Consider the following 21,500-nt stretch of genomic DNA (forward strand, 5'->3'; position numbering starts at 1 on the left):
ACGAACAAATGGATGGGCGAGTGGTCATTCACTCCTAAGGGTTCAGTTTAGGCCAACCAGGCTGTCAAGGAAGTAAATGACCCAGATCATGATGAAGTAGGTAATGTTATAATCATCCACAAACAACTAAACTGAGAGCCAAACAGATTAAAGGGTGGTCTAAGGTCACAGCAGAAGTAGTACTTGAACTCCTGGCCCCTTCCTTCCCATGTCCTTTCGATGTCATTTTCAGCATGTGATGACAGAAGGCCCGTCCCTCCAGACGCCCTGTAAACAGCACCCATTTTCCACCTCTATATTCTGCAGCTAGAGAGATAAGCTCCAGGGATTTTTCAGCACCCAAGCTGAAAGCTGGAGAGGAAGAGCAGGGCAGGGCAGCCACAGAAGGCAGAGTTCCTACAGGAGGAAGGGCTGTAAGGCCAGCTGAGCCTGAGAAACAGAGGTTTATTAACAAGAAAGAATAATAATCCACTGGGTGAAGGCACAGCATCTCTGGTTCTGAGAGCATGTCAAAGGGAGCCCTTGTTGCACAGAGAGAGATCAGACCCGGTGACTGAGATGCCAGGGCAGGTCTCAATGGTCTACAGACACTCCGGACAAGTCCACCGAGAATCCTTGATCTGTGCCCGGAAAGTCCCGAAAGGCTGCTCTAATAACTACCTTGGAGGGACGGGCCTCAGCTGCGGAAATTCTGAAGATGGCTGGGACCCCTTCCTCGCCTTTGAAGATACTTGGTCTGTTCCCTGCTCGGTGAGCTCCTTTGGGTCTTTTGAACACCTAGAAGAAACAGAATCCTCTTTTGAAGAGGACTGGGAGACAGACCTTTTGATTAAAGGCAAGAACAACTTCTCAGCCACAAGCCTCTCTGTTTTTGCCGAAAGGAGATGACAGCTGGGGAGAGGTGGCCCTGCTTCTCATCAGTCGGTCACGGCACAGGGACGGTCACTGCCCAGGAGACCACTGAAGGGCTGGAGCCCCAAGAAGGGGAAACTGTTTGCCGCATCCCTCAGCTGCAGTCCCAACCTTAAACTCGGGTCCCTGCCACTTGCCAATTCAACAAGAAAATTCTCCTCACCAATAAAGTGGTTATGTATACCTGCTTTGACAACAGCAGACAGGAGCTCAGATCCCAGCTCCACCAGTTCAAAAGTACCAACCTCACCCGGTAGCTGGGAAAAGGTCAAAGTGCTTAGAATAACACCACACATGCTGTCAATGCTTTGTAAATTGCTATTATTATTATGTGATTTTTTTTAAGTTATCCCACATGTCTCTAGTCCTGGTCATTTTATGATGGGTTTTCAGTCTTGCCATTCCATTTCCTCCTCCTAGCCACCCAGGGACACATACACTGTTATCCCCACTTTATAGATGAAGACACGGAGGCTCAGAGAGGTGAAGTGATTTATCCAAGGTCACACAGCCAGCATGTGACCAAGCTAGAATATTCATCCAGGACTCCTCACTCCACATCCGATGTTCTTCCTACTGCAGCACAGGATAGCACTGTATTTACATCACCTCCCTTGGGTACCCACGATACTGGGCTACTAGCAACAATCACTACAATGACAAGAATTGCCAGTACTTACATAGCACTTGATGTTAACCTTAAAAATAAAAAATGTTATTTTATAAGCAGACACAGGTTTATCTGAGAACAGCAGAGAATTGCAATCCCATATAAGCAAGCGATGGTAAAATCATAGGCCAAGTCCAACAAACAAGAGAGAGGCACATTATTTTATGGAGAAGGAAGAGGAAGTTGGGAGGGACTGTTTGGAAAGGAAAGTTCACAGGAAAAAAAAAAAGCTCAGGGTGATGACAGTTTCTCATCAGCTGAGTTCCAGGGGTAGTGGATCTTGTAGGAGAAGCAATGTACATCGTTTCCCTGCCTGGAATTGAGGATTCTTTCCTGCTGAGATACTTCTGTTAGGGGTAATTGACAATTCTTCCTGTCACTGACATTGAGTGGTACAGCTCCCCCTTCCAGCCTCCCCTGCCAGCATCCTGAGTCCACTTTTGTGAGGCTTTCCTTTATCAATTTTCACAATGTGTAACAGCCTCAGTGCCTCCTATGTAGAAACTTACTTAATCCTTACAATAATCCCACAAGGTAGGGACTATTATTCTCTCCATTGTATAGATGTAGAAACCCAGGCTCATAAAGGCTTTAAATAATTACCAATACAAAAGAAAAACTTACATCAACAAACCTGTATGAAAGTAGAACTACTCAGATCCAGACAACTGGTAAACCAACAATTTTTCTAGAGGCTATTTTGGTGAGCATCAGCTATCGTATTTTCTTTTCTCTTCTTTTCTTTTCTTAAGAGAGAGAGAGAGACTAAGTGAGCAGGGGAGAGGGACAGAGGGAGGGAGAGTGAGTCCCAAGCAGGCTCCACACTCAACACGGAGCCTGATGTAGGGCTCAAATCCATGACCCCAGGATCATGACCTGAGCCCAAACCAGGAGTCTGACGCTCAACCGACTGACCCACCCAGGCGCCCCCAGCTTGTATTTGCTCATGAGCCACAAGGCCAGGCCCTGGGAGATACACAGAAGCTTGGCTTTGACATGCAAGAACTTTGTTTTTCCAGTTTAAAATTTCTATATAGGAAAAATTCTCATGAAATTTATTCTGTACTCAAGGATAAGAGAAGTGACCAGACCATGACAGTGATCTATGAAACTCATCCAGAGAGCCCTGGAAGACAGCCACAAAGAACATTCGAACAACAAATTAATTCAGTTCTTAAGAGGACACAGTACAGCCTGGTGGGGTTAAGGCTCAAGCTCTGGGATCAGACAGGTCAACTTTATAGCCAGATTCAGCTTCACACTAGCTGGATGAGCCATCTCATCTCCCTAAGTCCTAGCCTCCTCGTCTGTAAGATGGGGACAAGAATTTAATGAAGCAGTATCTCTAAAGTCCCTAGAACTCTGCATGCAGTAGTTGCTTAACACGTATGTTACCCTTAATTCTGAGAGTGCCGTTTCATAGCAAAGCCCTCTTTCCTATTAGCAAGGATTCAACCAAGCAACCGACTTCCCTTCCTTCCTTTTAAAGGACCGTAATGGCTGAACATCAATGACTGGTTCTGAAAACAATACTAAGCCGTGCCCAGAGAGAACACCTCCCAGGAGTGGATTCATTTCCAGCCTCAGCGAATCCATACCGCCATTCTGATGAATGGCAGCTCTTTCCTGCTGGCAGCTCTTCCTGGGACCGGATCTTCCAGCTGTGCCCCAGCCCCTTCTGAGACTGTCACTGGCATCACTGAAATGTCACCATCCTCCGGGTTCAGAGGGCGAAGAGATCCATTCCACCTGAACCCTAGCCCTAAGCTGGAAACTCACATGGTATACACCTAAGAGCACAGGTGGGGTTGGCAAACATCACCGGCAGGTTATCAGGGAAGTCTGCAAATAGTGTAAAACCCCAGGCCGATGAAATGTGAAGGCTACAAGAGCTCCAGGGGACACTTTTCCAGCTGCATCTTGCCTGTTCTTTCCATACCGGCTTCCGAAACTGCTGACCACTCTCCCTTGCTGAACCCTAGGCTTCCACGATCACACCCCCTCCTGGTTTTCCTCGACCCCTGGCCCCTCTCAGGCTTCCTTACAGGAACACTCTGCCTTCTTCTCACGTAAATCTGTCCCCCAGGGGACCACTGGCTCTCCGAGTAGGGTTCCATCAGCATCACCTGGGACCGAGTTAAACATGCAAATTCAGGCCCCGCCCAGGAGGTCCACTTTGGGAAGCGCTGCCCCAGACCGTCTCCCCAGGCCCATGGCTCCTCATTTCTCCCAGCACAGGTGGCCGCCAGTGCTGTATCTCCTGTCCAGAACGGCACCCTGAACAGCCATCTATCTAACTGCCACCTTGACATCGCCTCTTAAAAGGCTCAGAGGCACCTCCCACCAGACGTGCTGACCAAACTCTTGGGATTTTGCTCCCTGTCCCTGATGGAGTTCGGCCATCTCTTTCTCAACAGGTGCCGCCTGCCCTGAAGCAGCCTGGTCTCTGTTCTCCATCACGTGCAGTCCTTTCCTTCCAGAACAGAGCAAGGCAGCCCACAGGCAGATGGGATTGCCGGGCACTCGCCATCCAGAGAATGGAAACAAGTAAACACTAAACACGGTTTCCCTTTAAAGCAGACCTTTCACTGGATTTCTGCAGTTCACCAAAAAATAAATTAATAAGAAAATAAAAAAAAAATGAATGGGCACCTAAGGTGTGCCAGGTACCTTGCTGTATCCAAGGACACTGGCTGTGTCTATGCTCCCTGCCTCTCTGCCTCCCCTCTTCTGCCAAAACAAACTGTTATTTTGCATTCAAAGATATAGGCTCCCAATGCGTACTTTAATATACCTATTGATTTTCCTCTTGCCAGTCATTATCAAGATTTATTCATCCCCCTGGCTCCCCATTGATTGAGGAAAGCAGTATTCCCAGTGGTCAATCAATCCCGATAGCCTCCATGACAAAGAGTCAATAGCTATTTATTATTTGATTTATGGGCTTAATTATCTTAAACACAACCAGGCAGGGACAAAGCAGAAGCTGAGCAGTGCTCAAGCAACCGTGGCCGGTTTGGAAATACATCAGACCAAAAGCCAGGGTCCGGCGAGTTCCCAGAGCAGTGGACACGTACTGGTCTGACACTTAGCGCTCCCTGCCCACCCACGCCAGCCTGGAGGCCGCCACGAGGAGAGGGAAGGGACACATGCCAGGGTTTCGATTTGCACCTGCCAACTCAACAAGTCATAGGCCAGGCGTGTTTGGTGGTTTGGAAAATGAACCTGGCCCAGAGGTAGGTCGGCGTTTTCCCCCACCTAGGGGGAGAGGATCATCGGGGGGGGGGGGTTCTAAGGGAACCGTGGGGCATTAAAAAGAAGGATGAAGGGGCTCCTGGGTGGCCCAGTCAGTTAAGCGTCCAACTCTGAATTTCAGCTCAGATCATGAGCTCATGGGTCATGAGTTTGAGCCCTGCATTGGGCTCCATGCTGGAAGTGGAACCTACTTGGGATATTCTCTCTCTCCTCTCCTCTCCTCTCCTCTCTCTGTCACGCCCCAGCTCGCTGCTCTCTGTCAAAGTAAATAAATAAACTTAAAAAAAAAAAAAAAAGAGTGATGGACTTAGGCACAGCTGGGAAGGGAAAGAAAAGGAGAGGGTAGTTCGATATGGACTTTGGTCTGCATCAGACAGTCCTGAGTTCAAATCCTGCCTCTCCGCAGCTTTATAACCTTAGGCACACTGCTTCATCTGCTTCCTTGTCCATAATCGGAGGAGTTGGAAGAGTTCCTCCTTCAGAGGGTTGTTAAACTCATTCAAAAGACAGAAAAACCAGTATCTGCACGCAGGCTGATCAGATTGCAGGGAACTAGCTTTTAATTACAACCTCGCCTCCCTCCATGAAGCTACCCCCGTGCTCCCAAACCTCTGTTTAACCACGGCCTGCCAGCAATGCTGAGCGAACCGTCCCTCTGGTTTCTGGAACACATGTTAAGGACCTGATGTTGCCCACACTTGCCTTCAAAACATGGGAGTGCAGCTGGCTATTTTTAACTTGGGTAAATAGTGAAAGCTGTTGAAAATGCCTTTGTTTCCAAAGGACTGCCAGCTTGCTGTTGCTGTCCCCTAAGGGAGTCCTGCCAAGTATCTTTCAGAACCTAGGGCATTCAAACACGCATTTGTTCCCACTGATGCCTGATGAGAATCAACACGAACTGTCCGCACCATTCTTGGAGGGGGGTGGGGGTGGGGGATAGAAGAACAATCCTGCCGCAAGCTCCTCTAAGAAAAGGGATTACCCCAAAGTGGTCTTTCTGAAATGCAAACCAGATTGTGTCCCTCCTCTGGCTAAAACTCTGCGTGGCTCCCCTTGCCTCTGGGAGAAAAGTCCGGATTCCTTAGTTTGGCTCACAAGGTCCTTTCAGACTGTCTCTAGCTTCTTATCTCTTGCTAGCACCCGTATGGACCCTATACCCCAGCTCCTGACTCCTCTGTCCCTTCCCTGTCTTGTTCCCTCCCACATCCAGCCCTTTGCATTATGGTTCTTACTGTTTAAAAAAAAAGTATTGGCATCCTTAAGTTTATTTATTTATTTTGAGGGAGAGAGTGAGTACACACAAGTGGGGGAAGGGCAGAGAGAGAGGGAGAGGGGGAATCCCAAACAGACTCCGCACTGCCAGCATGGAGACCGACGCGGGGTTCGAACCCACAAACCGTGAGATCATGACCTGAGCCACAATCAAGAGTCGGCTGCTTAACCCACTGAGCCACCTGGGTGCCCCAAGAATGCCAATACCTTCTTGTCCATCTGGCCAGTTCCTTGGTTGGGTATGGGGCCAGCTCTGGGTCCCCATAACCCCCTAGGTACTATCGCAGAGATTATGACACTGTTTGGGAATCATCCAGTGACCTGTCTGTGAGCTCCACAGGAGAGGTCGCACCTTCCCTTCCTTACTCCCACCATCACACCCAGGAAGGACCTCGTATATGATGAATGTTTGGGGCCAATACCCCCTAATCACTCAGTCTCTGTATTGCATTGTTATAATTCACATCGCATAATTGGCATCTCTTTCTTTTCATCCCTGTTAATTCTCCCACGTCCTATAGGCACACCCCCCACCCGGTTTGTACTACATTTCACTTATGTCCCACTCATTTCTCGGTGATTCTGAATAAATAGTACCACTCATTGTCTGCCGCTATACTTGCCTAGAGGATCAGGCCGCGATAATATGTGTGAATGTATTTTTGGAAACAGTTATCCATTCATCCAACAAGTATTTTAGGAGGAGCTCGTGTTTTAGAGGCTGGGGATACAGAGGTGAGTCAAACAGCTGAGATTCTGCTTTCCTGGGGCGTATGTTCTAAGTTGGGAGAAGGGGTGTAGGGAAAACAGATGAAAGGCAAGCAGGCAAACCGAGGAACAAAACGTCATCCTATGGTGAGAAACGCTCTAATGAAAATAAAACACAGTGATGTCATACGAGGGGATTGTCGGGGGTGGGGGTGGGCACTGGGGCACCGCTTGGGACTGGCTTCAGGACCCCAGGCTCTTCTGGTTTCCTGTAGCCCTGCCTGCTCCTCCTCAGTCCCCTGTGCACGGGGACCCTTCCCCACCAAGACACGCAGCGCTGGAATGCTCCAGGCTCCGTCCTTGGGCGACCTCCTGCTCCTCCCTGGATGGCCTCAGCTTCCACAGGAGCTTACGGCTTCAATCACCACTTCTATGCAGATGACTCACACACGGTTATTTCCAGCCGCAACCTTCCATCTGAGCTGGAGAGCAGTATATCCAGCTCCTTTCTCAACATCTCCTTATGGATGGCTCGAAGCTTACAGAAGTTAGGTAACATGGCCAACGTACAAGCCAGGAGCAGAGCTGGGCTACAAGGCCCAGAGGTCAGACTACAGCCATCACCTCGTATCATCTGATATTATAATCAATGCAAAACACCTGCGGCTTGTAGGATGCCAAGGAGAAAAAATACTGCTACTCTTACTTGCTTCTGCCGCTATCCTTATCGCCATCATCGTTAGAATAGCATCATTATTACTATGGCAACTGGGAGACACAAAGTATTGAGCACCTCTGCTTATAGGAGGCATTGGGCTCTAGCCTGATCTCTAATTCTTATCACTCCCTTGCAAGAGAGAAAAAGGTCATCCCATTTTACAGGTGAACAAACAGAGGTCCATAAAGGTGAAGAAATTTGCAATAGACTCAAGTCCCCCCAAAAGGGAGTGTTCATACCTCTATTTGGTGAAACAAGCAAGTCATAGACCAGTGCTGCTGGGTGAGTCTGTCTTCAGTGGGTAGAAGATCTATCCACAAATGTGTGTCACAGAGCTGCTGGCTCGTCACCAAAACCCATGTCATTTTCCTACTGGGAATACAGCTGGCTGGCTCTTCCTCAGCCTCCCCTGCAGCCAGGTGTGGTCAAGGGACGGCGCCAGCCCCTGACGCATGGGTAGGATGCATGCGACCTCTATGTATTTTCTTCTTTCCTCAGCTGAGGCAGAGGTCCCTGAGCCTTAAGGATGGGTCCAAAAGATGGAATTGGTCTTGGATCCCCCCACACACAAGGAAAAGCCACCTACCGCCCAGGAACACCCACCTTGGACTATTCTGTGAGCAAGAAATGGATTTCTATTGTGTAAAGCCGCCTAATGCTTTAAGGCTTATTTGTTATAGCAGCTACCATTACTCTGACAAATACAAACTGAGTTTGCACGCACACTGAGGGAACTGCCTGGAAGGATATACACCGAAATGCTAATGTGATTGCCTCCGGCTGCAGACATTACAGGTGAATTTCATGTTCTTCTTTTTGCTGATCCGCATTCTCACTAACAAACGAGTTTTCACTTGGGCGGTAAGACACACAAGTTACTTGTTAAGTGATGACAGATGGCACGCACGCTAATTTAGGATCTTTGAGATTCGAGGAACATGGTGGCCAGTGGCAAAGTCTTCACCCAGGCAAGTCCTCTGCTGGTCATGTGATCATTTACCAACAGGCGTATGCAATGTACATGCGATGATGCTAATAATAATAATGATAATGATGCAGTGCATTTATAGCGCTCCCTTCACAAAAGTCCCGGGGTGCTCTACATTCTAGCACAATTAAAGGCAGCCACAGACAAAAAACCTTTTCAGCTGTGCTTTATAAAGGGAAAGCAATTCAGCTCTTTGAACATGAAAGGAAGCCGATTCTAGTAGATGAGGGGGGACAGAGTCTCCATGTGCTCAGTGCCCCCTCCCCCACTCCTGTATGTTATATTTAGGACAATCAAACTGGCCTGGAGGGAAGAAAACATCAGAAAGCCCACAAGTACAGAGTTACAGGAAAAGCAAGTCAAGATCTCATTCGGGCACCGAGCAGCTAGTGTCTTAGCAGAAGGCAGAGCCCTTCATTTGTCTGTTGAATACTGCAGCTTGGAGCTATTAGGTTTGAAAGCATGAAAAACAAGAACTGATCTAGAGTTGAACATCGTCTATTAAATAGCTCCTGATATTGACCAGATTTAGAATGATGTGCAAATGAGGCCCCACGGGATTTCATTACTACCTTGTCCCCGAGAGACGGGTGTGGCTGGTTATCGCGTGCGTATGGGGGATACCGTCAGCCTCACGTGACCGCAAAACTGTACTCAGATTCTGGGCACCCGGCGACTGGGTGGGACAGAGGACACTAGCCCGATGAGAAATTAAAACAAAAAAATCTTCCTGAAAGCAGTGGGGGAATCCTGTCCTTCCTTCTCTTTCCTGGGGCGCACATCCCAAGCCCTGTATCCCAATAAGATGTTTACGTAATGCCCCTGTTGTCCTGCTCCCTCCTACTCGCATCCCGGAGAAAGCATCTTCAACTTCACAAATGCAGAGCAACCGCTCAGGCGTCTTTCCTGAAGTCCCACACAGGTGGGAACACCACACTGATGGTCAGGACACCCCAGAGTCCTGTTTCCTCTGTGTGTGTCCTTCAGGGCTGGGCTGATGCTGTCACTGCTCTCAACCAAATGAGTCTGATACACCCAATCAACTTGCTCAGTGCAAGAGGAGGCGGCAAGCAGCCAGGCCATCAGGAAACTTCCAGGGGGGTTGGGGGGGTGTGAGTGACTCTGGTTTAAAATCTTTCATTGGCTTCCAGATGCAACAGAATAAACTCCACACCTTTATCCGTACTTTTGAGGCCCCAAAGCCCCTTTCCTACCATCCTGCTTCCTTCTGGCCCACAAACGTGCCCATCTCATTCCCACCTCAGGACCTTTGCACCTGCTGTACCACTGCCTGGACTGCTCTTTCTCTGCTGCTCACCATTAGGTCTCAGTTAAATGTCACCTCCTCTAAGACACCTCTTCTGACCCCCTCCTGTCACTCTGAACCTTCCCTGTTTGTGGCCCTCATAGCACTTAATGCAATGCTTTATTATTTTACTTCATTGTCTGTTTCACTTGTTACTGACAGTCTCCTTAGCTGGAATGGAAAGTCTCTGCATGAACTCTAGGAACTATGTTCTGAGCACCCAGCATGTGGTCTGGCACTCAGCCAGGGTCCCATACGTGTCTGCGGAAGGCGGTGAACTCACGTTAGCACTGAAGCCAATCGGTGGCTGTCAGGCCCCTGCTGGTCTTCACCTTGGGACGTTCCCGGCCCTCACCTCTTCTGGACCCAGCTGCTCACCTCTCAGTGTCGCCTGGCAGAATCGCTCGGTGAGGGTGCAGGAGGTATCGGGGTGTGCAGCTCTCGGCAGCAGAAAAGTCTGCTCACTCAGGGTAGGAGGTGGGAACCTGTTTCTTTAGAGCAATGGCTCTGAGCTCGAGTGCACAGAAGCGGGTCCTGAAGGGTTTCCTAACACCCAGAGAGCTGGACCCACCCCCAGAGCTTCTGGTTGGGAGGGAGGGGATTCTTTTTTTTTTTTTTTTCAACGTTTATTTATTTTTTTGGGACAGAGAGAGACAGAGCATGAACGGGGGAGGGGCAGAGAGAGAGGGAGACACAGAATCGGAAACAGGCTCCAGGCTCTGAGCCATCAGCCCAGAGCCCGACGCGGGGCTCGAACTCACGGACCGCGAGATCGTGACCTGGCTGAAGTCGGACGCTTAACCGACTGCGCCACCCAGGCGCCCCTGTCTTACATTTGCCTTTCTCTCCCTTTTTTTTTAAACAAATTTTTCCCCCTTGCAGAGTAAGATAGCAAGTAGAGGAAAGGAGCAGAGAGAGAGAGAGAGAGAGAGAGAGAGAGAGAGGGAATCCCAAGCAAGCTCCATACTCCGCGAGGAGCCTGAAGCAGGGCTTGAACATGAGATCGTGCCCTGAGCCGAAATCAAGAGTGGGACACTTAACCATTAGCCACCCTGGCGCCCCTTACATTTGCTTTTCTAAAAAGTCCCCAGGTGATGCTAGCCAGGGGTCCACACACTATGAAGCATGGCTTTAAACAATTTGGGGATTCTAGAAAAAGACTGGAGGAGGGCGATGGGGGGCTTATGGGCTATGGGAACTTAGTGAACTGCTGATGTTAATAAAATGAGTCTTTTGAAGGGAACGAGCAAGTGAGTAACTGTGTTTTGTAAGAGGAAGAGCAAGAGAGGGAAAGTGTGTAACATGGAGTGTATATGCAAGACGCGCGCGTGTGTGTGTGCGCGTGTGTGTGTGCTGGCCCCACAGCGCTTACAGGACATTTCAGTACATACACAGAATCAAAGCCACAAGAAATGAAACCAGTTTAAAACTCCAGTGGCTCTCAAACTGTGGTGTATCTCGTCCTCCGGAACGTAATCAAAAAGACAGAGGCTTTGGCTCGTTGAACTAAGATGGGGCCTCGCTCTCGTATGGTTGCCAAGTCCCCCAGGTAAGTGTGATGTGATCAGCGGTGGCGAACTCCCGCGATAGATTCTTGCCTACTCCCTTTGCCCTGGCTGATGCAGGGCAGGGCAAAGAAGCAACACACTGGCCTGATGTTTAGATACACGTTTGCTCCGTTCCAGGGTCTCTCAGTTATTTGTTCTATGACCCGGGCAGGGGGCTCCCTGCGCCCGTCTGACCTCGGTTTTCCCACTTGTTAAGTGGGCACAATCATAAATGGGAGAAGATCGCCGCACCTGGCCCGAAGCGAAGCACTTGCTGAAGGCTGGTGGAATCTGCTGCTTTTTTTTTTTTTTTTTTTTGGTTTACTCTGGGTGCTCTGCATTTATCCACATTAAATATAAATGCCCCTCAAGCAGGGAAATGGTTTCAGACATGAGCATCAGCTGTGCCTCCTGCAGGTGCAAGGGAAGGAACCATGTGATGGAGCTGTAGTCTCTGCCCGGCCCCCCGAAGCTCACCGTCTCTTCCTTTCCAGAGACGGGGCTGGAGGGGCTGCAGCGGGAGCTAATGAGAGCCTTGGGACATTGTGATACCTTTCTGGGAAGAAGGGGGCGGTTTCTCCCTCCCTAGCGGTGGCTTTCCCCGCTGCTGGTGCATACCTTCAAAACAGCAACCATGCACGCGGGGCTTCTCACAACCCAGCGCTTCCCAGTCTGGTCTGGCCTCGGGCAGTGGGCTGGGCTGCGGGGAAAGAACGCTGGCGCCTGGTGAAGTCATCTGCTCTGACCGTAGGGGGAAGCCGGGGCGATACACTGACATTTCCTTGAGCTTTTGTTGCTTCGGGCGGCGGCTGTCAAAATACTCCCCTTGGGCCCCCGCCCTCTATTTTGGGAGTTTCTCAAGTTTTATTTGTCCTTGAAGACACCAGTTCCTGCCCACCCCTCCCCCTTCCCCGGCCCACCACCCGCCTGGTTCCCTGAGCATAAAATCCAGACCTCTCGCCAGTGTTCCAGGCCGTTACAGGAGAGGGTCTCAGGGGGGTCTCCCAGCTGCCAGAAAGAGTCATGTGGGGAGGTTTTGTACAGAAACCCCAGGCCTATACGGACTAATTAAATCAGAGACTCTCAGGCACTGGTTGTCAACTGGGGGCTGACTTTGCCCCAGGGGACACCTGGCAATATCTGAAGACGTTTTCGGTTCTCACAACTAGGGACTTGGTACCATTGTATCTCATGGGCAGGGGGCAGGGATCCTGCTAACCATTCTACAGCGCACAGGCCAGACCCCTATAAATGTCACAGAGCTGAGGCTGAGGGACTGTTGCAGGCATTGGTATTATTTTAAAAAGTGCCCGCCTCAACCAGGCGTGAGCACCCCTCCTGGCCCCAGGCTGGCTCCCGCCAGCTTCCTTCCTCACCAGCTACCCTCTCGTCCTTCTCTACCATGTTCTGCCACCACAGTCTTGTTTCCAGTCTGAAGCACATCCTGCTCATTCTACCCCCGGGCCTTTGCACGTGCTGTTCCCTCCACTGGGTGTGCCCTGCCCTGTCTGCACAGCTGGCTCCTCACACTCCGGTCCCTGCCCAAATGTCACTTCTTCAGAGAGGCTGCCTGGATCCTCCCACACACAATGCACGCCTAAGATAACTCCAGTCCCCCTCCCCACCGTCCCTCTGAGGCACAGCTTTGGTTTATTTCCTTCAACACACTCAAATGATCCTACTCAAATGATCTCATTACTACTTAGCAGTAGTCTGTCTCCCCCACTAGAATGACAGGACTCTGAGAACAAGGGCCACATCTGTCTTGCTCACCATCATCCCCTAGCATCCAGAGAAGTGTCTGCTACGTAATGTGTTTACTAAGTATCTGGTGAATGAATGAATGACTGAATGGACAAGCTTTGGGGGACGATGGGGTTTGCAAGCTGTCAGACGGTGCAGTGCATTCACAGAGACCTGTGCTCTTGTCCTGGCCCCACTTTCCTCTCTTGGCCTCAGTTTCCACATCTGTAACATGGCCCCGATGGTTCAGTGGGGTCAGGCCCCCCCTAATGAGGCCCTTCCGGCGACGTCAATTGTAGCGTTTTGCTTTGGTTTTGTCTCCATGGCACCCAACTGAGGTAGGTTGGTCCATGTTCCTGTCACCACCGGATAAATAAATTTCTTCCCACCGAGATCCTGATTATTTTGTAATTTTGTCTGGTCTGTTTTTGTTTTGTTTTTTTTCAAAAACTTCCCTGTTTCCATTTCCCTCTGCACTATGCTGGGTACACAGTAGGTACTCCCTGGTAATACTCCCTAGGGTGTGGTTCCCAAATATTAGTCAGATTAGAATGGGCTGGGGGGGCTTGGTTAGAAAGTCTTAACCTACAAACAGACTTGATTCACTAGGTCCAAGGTGATGTGATAGACTGAAAACTGGAGCCTGAAGATATCCAGGTTCTAATCCCTGGAAACTGTGACCTCAATATTGCAGAAGGAACTTTGTAGATGTGATTTTAATTGAGGGTCTTGAGGGGTGCCTGAGTGGCTCTGTTGGTTAAGCGTCCGACTTCGGGTCAGGTCGTGATCTCGCGGTCCGTGGGTTTGAGCCCCGCGTCGGGCTCTGTGCTGACAGCTGGGAGCCTGGAGCCTGCTTCGGATTCTGTGTCTCCCTCTCTCTCTCTGTCCCTTCCCCAGCTCACACACTGTCTCTTTCTCAAAAATAAATAAACATTAACAACATTTTAAGCTGAGAGTCTTGAAATGAGAGGTGTTTCTGGGCGGCTATGTCCTAAATGCAATCACAAGTGTCCTTGTAAGAGTGAGACCTGTGACCATGAAGAAGGCTATGTGACCATGGAAGCAAGAGGCTACGATGCTGCCTCTGAAGATGGAGGAAGGGGCCACAAGCCAAAGAATGCAAAGAATGTTTCTAGAAGCTGCAAAAGACAAGGAAACGTTCTACTCCAGAGCCTCCAGAAAGGAGAACAGCCCTTCACTTTAGAGACCCACTCTGGATTTCCAATCTCAGAACTGCAGAACAATAAGTGTGTGTTGTTTTAAAAATGTCTATTTGATTTTGAGAGAGAGAGAAAGAAAGAGAGAGGAGCAGAGACAGAGGGAGAGAGAAAATCCCAAGCAGACTCCAGGCTCAGCACAGAGTCCAACGTGGGGCTCAAACTCACAAACTGAGATCATGACCTCAGCCGAAATCAAGAGTAGGATGCTTAACCCACTGAGCCACCCAGGCATCCCTAAACGTGTGTCATTTTAAGCCACCAAGTATGTGCTAATCCCAATGTCCCTGGGAAACTAATACAGGTGTAGCACCCAAGCATCTGCATTTAAAAGACCTTCTTCCCTTTGCTGGCTCTGACGCAGGGGCCCCGGGGGGACCATACTTCCAGAAGCCCTGCTCCAGAGCTGTTCCAGGCTGCTTCTCAAACCAGCCCATCCCCCGAGAACCAAAGCATTTTGTCAGAGTCGGAGGGACCCTGCCACAAGCGTCGATGTCTACCTCCTCATTAGCAGATGGGGACACTGAGGCCCAGGGAACGCTGCAGCAAGGCAGAACAATGGGAGGTGTTTTCATTCAACTCTGTCGGCTTTCGAATTCCATTTGGAGTTTTTAAAATGAGCGATGGCGCAGACTGCCAATAGCTTTAGCAATAATCTCACAATGACCCAATCGTGAAACGATTTAGCAATCCTGCGGCTAATTGTATTTGTGGGTATAGCAATTGGGTAACTAGTTGGTTATTACTCATTCCCCAAGAGCCATACACATCGCATTACAAGGAAGCTAATCTTAGAAATACTTGTTAACTTCGATGATAATTACTAAGTAATTGGCTAGAACACGCCATTGTGAATTTAGCCGGAATATGCCAGGTAATTATCTGGTCTTATGTTCTCTGTAAAATAAATCCAGGGTCCAAAAATTGTTCCAGTTGGTTGGCTATTGTCCAACCATCAACCTCTGCCAGCCAATTATGCGGATGCAGGTGATTAATCCAATTACTCGAATACCAGGTTTCAAACTGAACGTTCAGAGAAGAGACCTGATGGTCAACAAGTGGACGGTACTAAATGGGAGAGAGGGATGCACAGGGCCGCTCCCTAAGATAAATATGTAATGACACAATAATATGGTATAAATGCCACTCGGGGGCTCATCTGGCTTCTTCACGCAAAATACCAAAACACTTCAGAGACCAATTACATGTCCCAAAGCTGCAGAGTCTTTATCACGGTGCCAGGAAAAGGCTGCGCTATTTGCGAAATCTGCAGGCAGTTATGGTGCTCGGGGAGGGGGGGGGGCCACAGAGTTTGTACATAATAGAAAAGGGCCAGAAACGCAGCTGGCTTACGGGATGAGTGACACATTTTCATAATGACCACTCGTTCTTCAAGGATGGTTGCTAACTGAATCTGTCCACTTCCAATTAGCCAGCCCTTGGGAAATGGGTGAGGGAGGCTCGGGGAACTGGGATCCACCAATAACGCCAAGCAAGTCAGAGGGTGGGAGGCGAGAGGTTCTCAGAAGAGCCAGGTAAGGAGAGGAGATAGTGGATTTCAAATTTTTAGTTTGGGGATGTAAAAAAGAGGAGTTAACAAGCCAGAAGGTGAGGAGCTGACCAGAGAGAAATTTGGGGTGATGGACTGGTGGGAACAGTGGGGCAGAAGGCCAGCGCCATGCACCCCAAGTAAAGGGCTCTGCACAAGAATGATACATTCTAGATCACAGAGGAGGAAAGGAGTGGTGGCAGGTTTTAGAAGTGGCCACAAACTGTCCCCCTCCCTGCATCTATGTCCCTGTAACGTGACATTGCAAATCCTCCCATGCAGAGGCAGAGTCTGTTTCTTCGTGCTGGGAATCTAGGTTGACCATGCAACTTGGTTTGGCCAATGTACATCGGCCAATGCAACACAGATAGAGGAGGGAAAGGCCCTTGCCCATCAGGGCCTGACCTCTTCCTTCACTTGGAACCCTGACACCACGATGGGAATGAGCCCAAGCTAAGCTGTTGGGGGATAAGAGACCATGAGGAAGAGAATCGGGGCACGGCAGCTGATAACCTGCCAACCTGCAGACATGTGAATGAGGCCATCCAAGAAGGACCAGCCCCCTGTCTGACCTGCCTGCTGACCACAGACATATCCAAGAGCCCAGCTACTGGGCCTGGCTCAGCAAAGAACTGTCCACAGAAGAGAGGAAAACTCTGAGTGTTGGGGGTAATTTGTTACTCAGCAAAAGCTTACTGATACACTCACCTCATGGGAACAGCTCAGCCCTTAAATCTGATCTGAGCTGGTTATTTGAGAGCCTCTTCTGTCCTTTTTAGAGTGGAGGATGACCATTTTTACCCTGGTCTAAGGACTGAAGAGCCATCTCCTGAAATCCAATCCTTTGAAAACATTTACCATCTGACACATGGGTTCCAGTCAATCCATCATCTGCATAATCAATGATGACAGACAATACCCATTTTCTTCTGACCACTGAGGTCTTATAAATGGACTCAAGGATGCTCTGTATCACAAGGGAACAGACCCGAAACACACCAGCTCTTCCCTGAGCTCACAGCTCCTGCTACGCACCTGCCGAGAGGAGAGGCTTGCGTGTTTGAGATCTTATCGCTTGAGCTGAGAGTGGGAAGCAGACAGCTCCTAAAGTGACTCCTGGCATCACAGGCCATACCAAGAACAGCACTGCTGTGGCCAGTCCTGATGCAACAGGAGAACAGCAGCCAGAGGTGAAACACACACCAAAGGATAGTTTCACAACTGTTCGACTGAAACCAAAGCTATTTTTTTTTCCAATGCCTCATGTCACTGGGTGAGGTTAGAGAGCAAGTTCAGGAAAGTTGCTATCATTTGACGTTTTCTTAATGTCAGTTCTCTGTTAATTACCTCTTCTGTGCAGGTATCGACCGCGGACCCTGGATATTTAAGATAGCAATGGTAAAGCTCTCCACATGTCATCTGCTGCTTTAACGAAAGCCAGAGTAACAGCTGTCAGAATCTTAGTCCAGAATCGGCACAGCAGGGACCGAGGGCCAAATCCAGCTTTTATAAGTAAAGTTTTATTGGTACCCGGCCACGTACATCCACTTACATCTTGTCTGGGGCTCCTTTCCCACCACAGTGGCAGAGTGGAGCAGTTGCTACAGAAACTGTCTGGCCCATAAAGCCACAACTATTCTCTACTGGGCCCTTTACGGAAAAAGTCTGCCGACTTCCGATTTAACCCAATCCGTTCAATTTACACATGGAGACAGTGAGTCTCGGCGATATTGTTTCACAAACACTCGGGGCACGGCAGGGGGGGATCTAGAACCAACTTTCCTAACTTCCATTCAGTGCTCTCCCCGTGGCCCTGCTCTGCCAAAGAGTTTTACCATCAAAAGCACTTCCTGGACTCTCAAGTCTTAGAACCACACAATTATGAATCGGTAGAGCTGGAGACGCTCCATTCACCAGAACGACGAGTCAACTGGAAACCCCCACTTCTCAACTCTGCCAGAAGCACAGCTCTGGGGACGGACCCACGGGTGGGGATCCCCGGCAGGACTGACCTGGTGATGATGGCCAGGTGGGGTGGGCTCATGCAGGCACCCATGAAGAGCACCACGTTCTCATGCCGCGTCTGCCTGTAGGCCATCACCTCCCGCTTGAAGGCCTTGAGCTGTTCCTCATTATCCCTCTCGATGTCGATCAGCCGGATGGCCACCTCGCCATGCCAGCGGCCGTGATACACCTGCCCGAAGCGGCCCTTTCCAATGAGCTCGCCAATCTCCAGCTGCTCAAAAGGGATGTCCCACTCCTGCAGGAAGATGCTGGTCTGGCTGGCCTTGCGTGGGAAGCTCCGGGCTGAGAGCAGGGACAGGTTCATCTCCTCAAAATCGTCCTCTGACTCCTCGGCCTCGTCGTGGCCCTCTTCATTCTGTGGGCAGAAAGGGGAGAGCGGTCAGAGTGGCTCCTGACGCTGCCCCGCCTTCCCACGAGGTCCCACTGGGTCCCACTGGGACACGTCTCTATGTGCATTTTCGGCTGGTGTGCACACAGACCTATTAGTGCAGGCCACTCTCGTCTAGAATCGTATACAATGAAGGGGCTGAAAGGGAGATCGTGGTAATCCCACGCTCCTGTGCTAAGGGGGAAACTGAGGTTCATGGAAGAGAAATGCTAGGGGGCCACCCATTCCGGTTTGCTGGGACTTCCCTGGTCTGGGCACTGAAAGTCCCCTTGGTGGGGGCACCTGACAGGCTCAGTCAGTACAGCATGTGATTCTTGATCTCAAGGTTGTAAGCTGGAGCCCCACACTGGGTGCAGAGATTATTTAAAGTCCCCTTGGGAAGTCCTTCAGTCCCAGCAAACAGAGTTGACTGGTCACCCTGGGAGATGCCCGGCTCTCTATCACACAGCCAGGCAGAGCTAGGGTTAAACCTCAGGTGTCTCAACTCCTAATATCCAACGCCCTCCTATTCTACCGTGATGTTTTGGCTTGTCTCCTTACGCGTGTGTGATAAAGGCAACAGGCACAACTACGTGTGCCTCAGCTGTCTGCACAGAACATGTGACGATCCTCAATGGAGAGTGCCTTTTTTATTTCCCCCGGGGAATTTGGAATGGATGAGTCAGAAAAAGGGAGAGGTCACAGCTACTCTGCACGGGCCAGACACCCGGGCTTCCTATGCAGCTGCGAGGGCAGAGAGGCTGGCTGATAGGATGGGCTTAACAATCAGAAGAAATGAGCGGGAATCTGGCCTCTGTGTGACTTTGGGCAAGCCACGGGACTTCTCTGAGACTTCCTTTTTCCCCCGTCATAAAGCGGAGCTGATAAAATCTGCCCCTGGGGATGGTGTGAGGTTTCCAATGACACGAAAGGCTGTTAAGTTCCTTGCACAGACCTGACCACCCGTATGCAACAGCGACTGGGCTTCCTGGGAAAATGCAGATTCCTGGGCCCCACCCAGAGCTGCTCAATCAGAAAGCAGCAGGCCAGGGCCAGAAATTCGCATTTTTATCCAGCACACCCACAGGGCCCCCGGACACTTAGGCGTGACCACCACGATCATTAGCCGCTCAAGGGCCAGGGACCCACCTTCCCAGCATGGGGGCTGGGAGTGTCCTGCCCCACGGATTCTTTAGCTCCAGTGAGGGAGCAGCAGGCACCCCAGCCAGTGGGGATTCCCAGAGGCTTGGGGGCTGATTAAGCAGCCTGAGGCAGTGGCCCTTTGGCTGGCCGCTGGTCTTCCTGAGCCCAAACCTGAGCAAACTTGCCCCTCGCGGCCCACTCAAGAGAAACAACACAGGAAACACTGGCTTCCCCAGGGATAATTTTTCAACGGCCACAATACCTGCCGAAAGGACCTGGTTTTCTCTGGAAACCCTGGCTCTATTCCTTTCAGTTCGGGGCACACCCGCAGGGCTGAGGAGTCCATGGTTCTTACCCAGGACACTTCGTTTATTTCTCCAGAAGTTCTGGCGGATGAGAAGAAGCCCCAGACCATTCTCAAAAGCCTGCCAGGCTCGGTGTCCCCAGGACTCTGCCTCCTCCCATGTGTTCTTTGGAAGGCAGTGGGGCACATCCCCCTTGGTACTCACCTGGACCTAGGCTGATTTTTCCGCTAAGAATGTAAATCTCTTGCCAACGTCTGCACAGCTAGCTTTTCCGTGATGCGCACCGTATAACGGCCCATTAGGCTTGGTGCCGGGAGGGGCCCCCACTTGTTAGAACGTCCATCAAAAACAGGGCCACCCCACCGCCCGCCGCCCCAAGCCCTCCGCGTCATTAAAGACATCCATCGGCTCTGCCAAGCGCTGGGCAACCCCAGGGAAACAGGTGCATCACTCTCTCCAAATCTCACCTCTGAGGTTGGCTCCAGTTCAATTTGAAGTAATGGATTTCCTTCCAAGCTTTAAAGAAAAGAAAAATAGATGTGACCCTCACGTGAAAAGGTAGGTGTGTGTATTGTTTAGCCGCGTATCAAGAGTCCTTGAACGAGAAGCCCTGGCCATCAAGCCTTCATCTCAAAATCCACTTCAACGCTTGCGTCGAAACTAATCCATAACCTCCCCATGAAGAAGCGAGGACAAGGACACTGTTTTCAACAGACTTTCTGGGCTGCTCAGGGCTCATTTTTCTTTCTTGCTTTGGTTTCCACTAATCTAGCAGCTTCCTTATAAACTGGCCTAATGCCACGGGTGGAAGAATCCTCAGAACTCTGGGTGTGTGCTAGGAAAGAATGAACGAGACCTCTAACGTTCACTCGGGTTCGGAATCTTCTGGAAGAACCTTAGCGTTCGGGATTACAGGTACCCCCCCCCCCCGCCCCCTGCTTTTTGAAAGTCGGCGCCATGCCGCTTTGCTTTTATGAAAGATCTACACTGGTGTCTGTTTTGCTGACCAAAAGAAATTCCAAGAGGACTTTTGCTTTTGTGGAAAAGGGTGACAAGCGAAAGTTGCCTTCAGCTTTTGCTTTGCCGCGAGCCATTACGGAGGCAGCGGGCACCCTGAGCAGTGTGAGTGATGCCTCCAAGCTCCTTCCCTGGGCACTACCCTCAGCATCTCAGCCTCAAGCCTCCACACCTTTGAGCAGTATCCATGAGCATCTGTGCTTTATCTCGATTTATTTTGTGCATCCGTTAGCAAGATGCGTCCTAAGGTATCAGAGAAGCCTAAGGGAGAAAGTTCTCAGGTCTGGGGACACCCGTCAATTTTTGCATTATAAATGAATGATAATCGCGTCTTCGCATGACACCATGTTGGCTTATGAAAGGCTTTGTAGGAATGCTCTACTTTCGGATAGTGGGGGAGACCTGCATGTGTCAGGAACGGGGCGAGGCCCTCCGAGGGATACAGAGTCGAAACCTGCGTGGCTCCTGACTTTGGGGACTATTATGTTACTACCGAAGGGACGAAAGCAAGTACGGAGATACCGTGCAGGAAGGCTGAAAGTGACACGGGCCAAAAGTCAGGCATGAACTGAATAGACGGAGCATGATGGAAATTCCCCGGAGAGATTATGGGATGTGGTTTGAAAACTCGCAGTGTTTGAGTTGGCTGGATGTTGCCCATCACGGTGAACCGGGATGCGTGGAGTGAGAACGAACAAAACCGTATCTGGAAGGACTGGAAGACACAGGTGGGAGCACGCGCACGTGTATGCTTGGGT

General features: G+C 50.2%; 1 protein-coding gene across 1 annotated transcript in view; it reads right to left on the bottom strand.

Annotated features, from left to right (window-relative positions):
- Positions 1 to 21,500, bottom strand: part of KSR2 (kinase suppressor of ras 2) — a 423,945-nt gene that overhangs the window by 41,657 nt on the left and 360,788 nt on the right. Inside the window, 2 exon segments of the mRNA XM_043557708.1 lie at positions 17,898 to 18,265; positions 20,193 to 20,241. Of these exon segments, the coding sequence (XP_043413643.1) occupies positions 17,898 to 18,265; positions 20,193 to 20,241 (417 nt within the window).

Source organism: Prionailurus bengalensis, chromosome D3 (assembly GCF_016509475.1).
Source record: "Prionailurus bengalensis isolate Pbe53 chromosome D3, Fcat_Pben_1.1_paternal_pri, whole genome shotgun sequence".
In the NCBI taxonomy this organism is placed as follows: domain Eukaryota; kingdom Metazoa; phylum Chordata; class Mammalia; order Carnivora; family Felidae; genus Prionailurus; species Prionailurus bengalensis.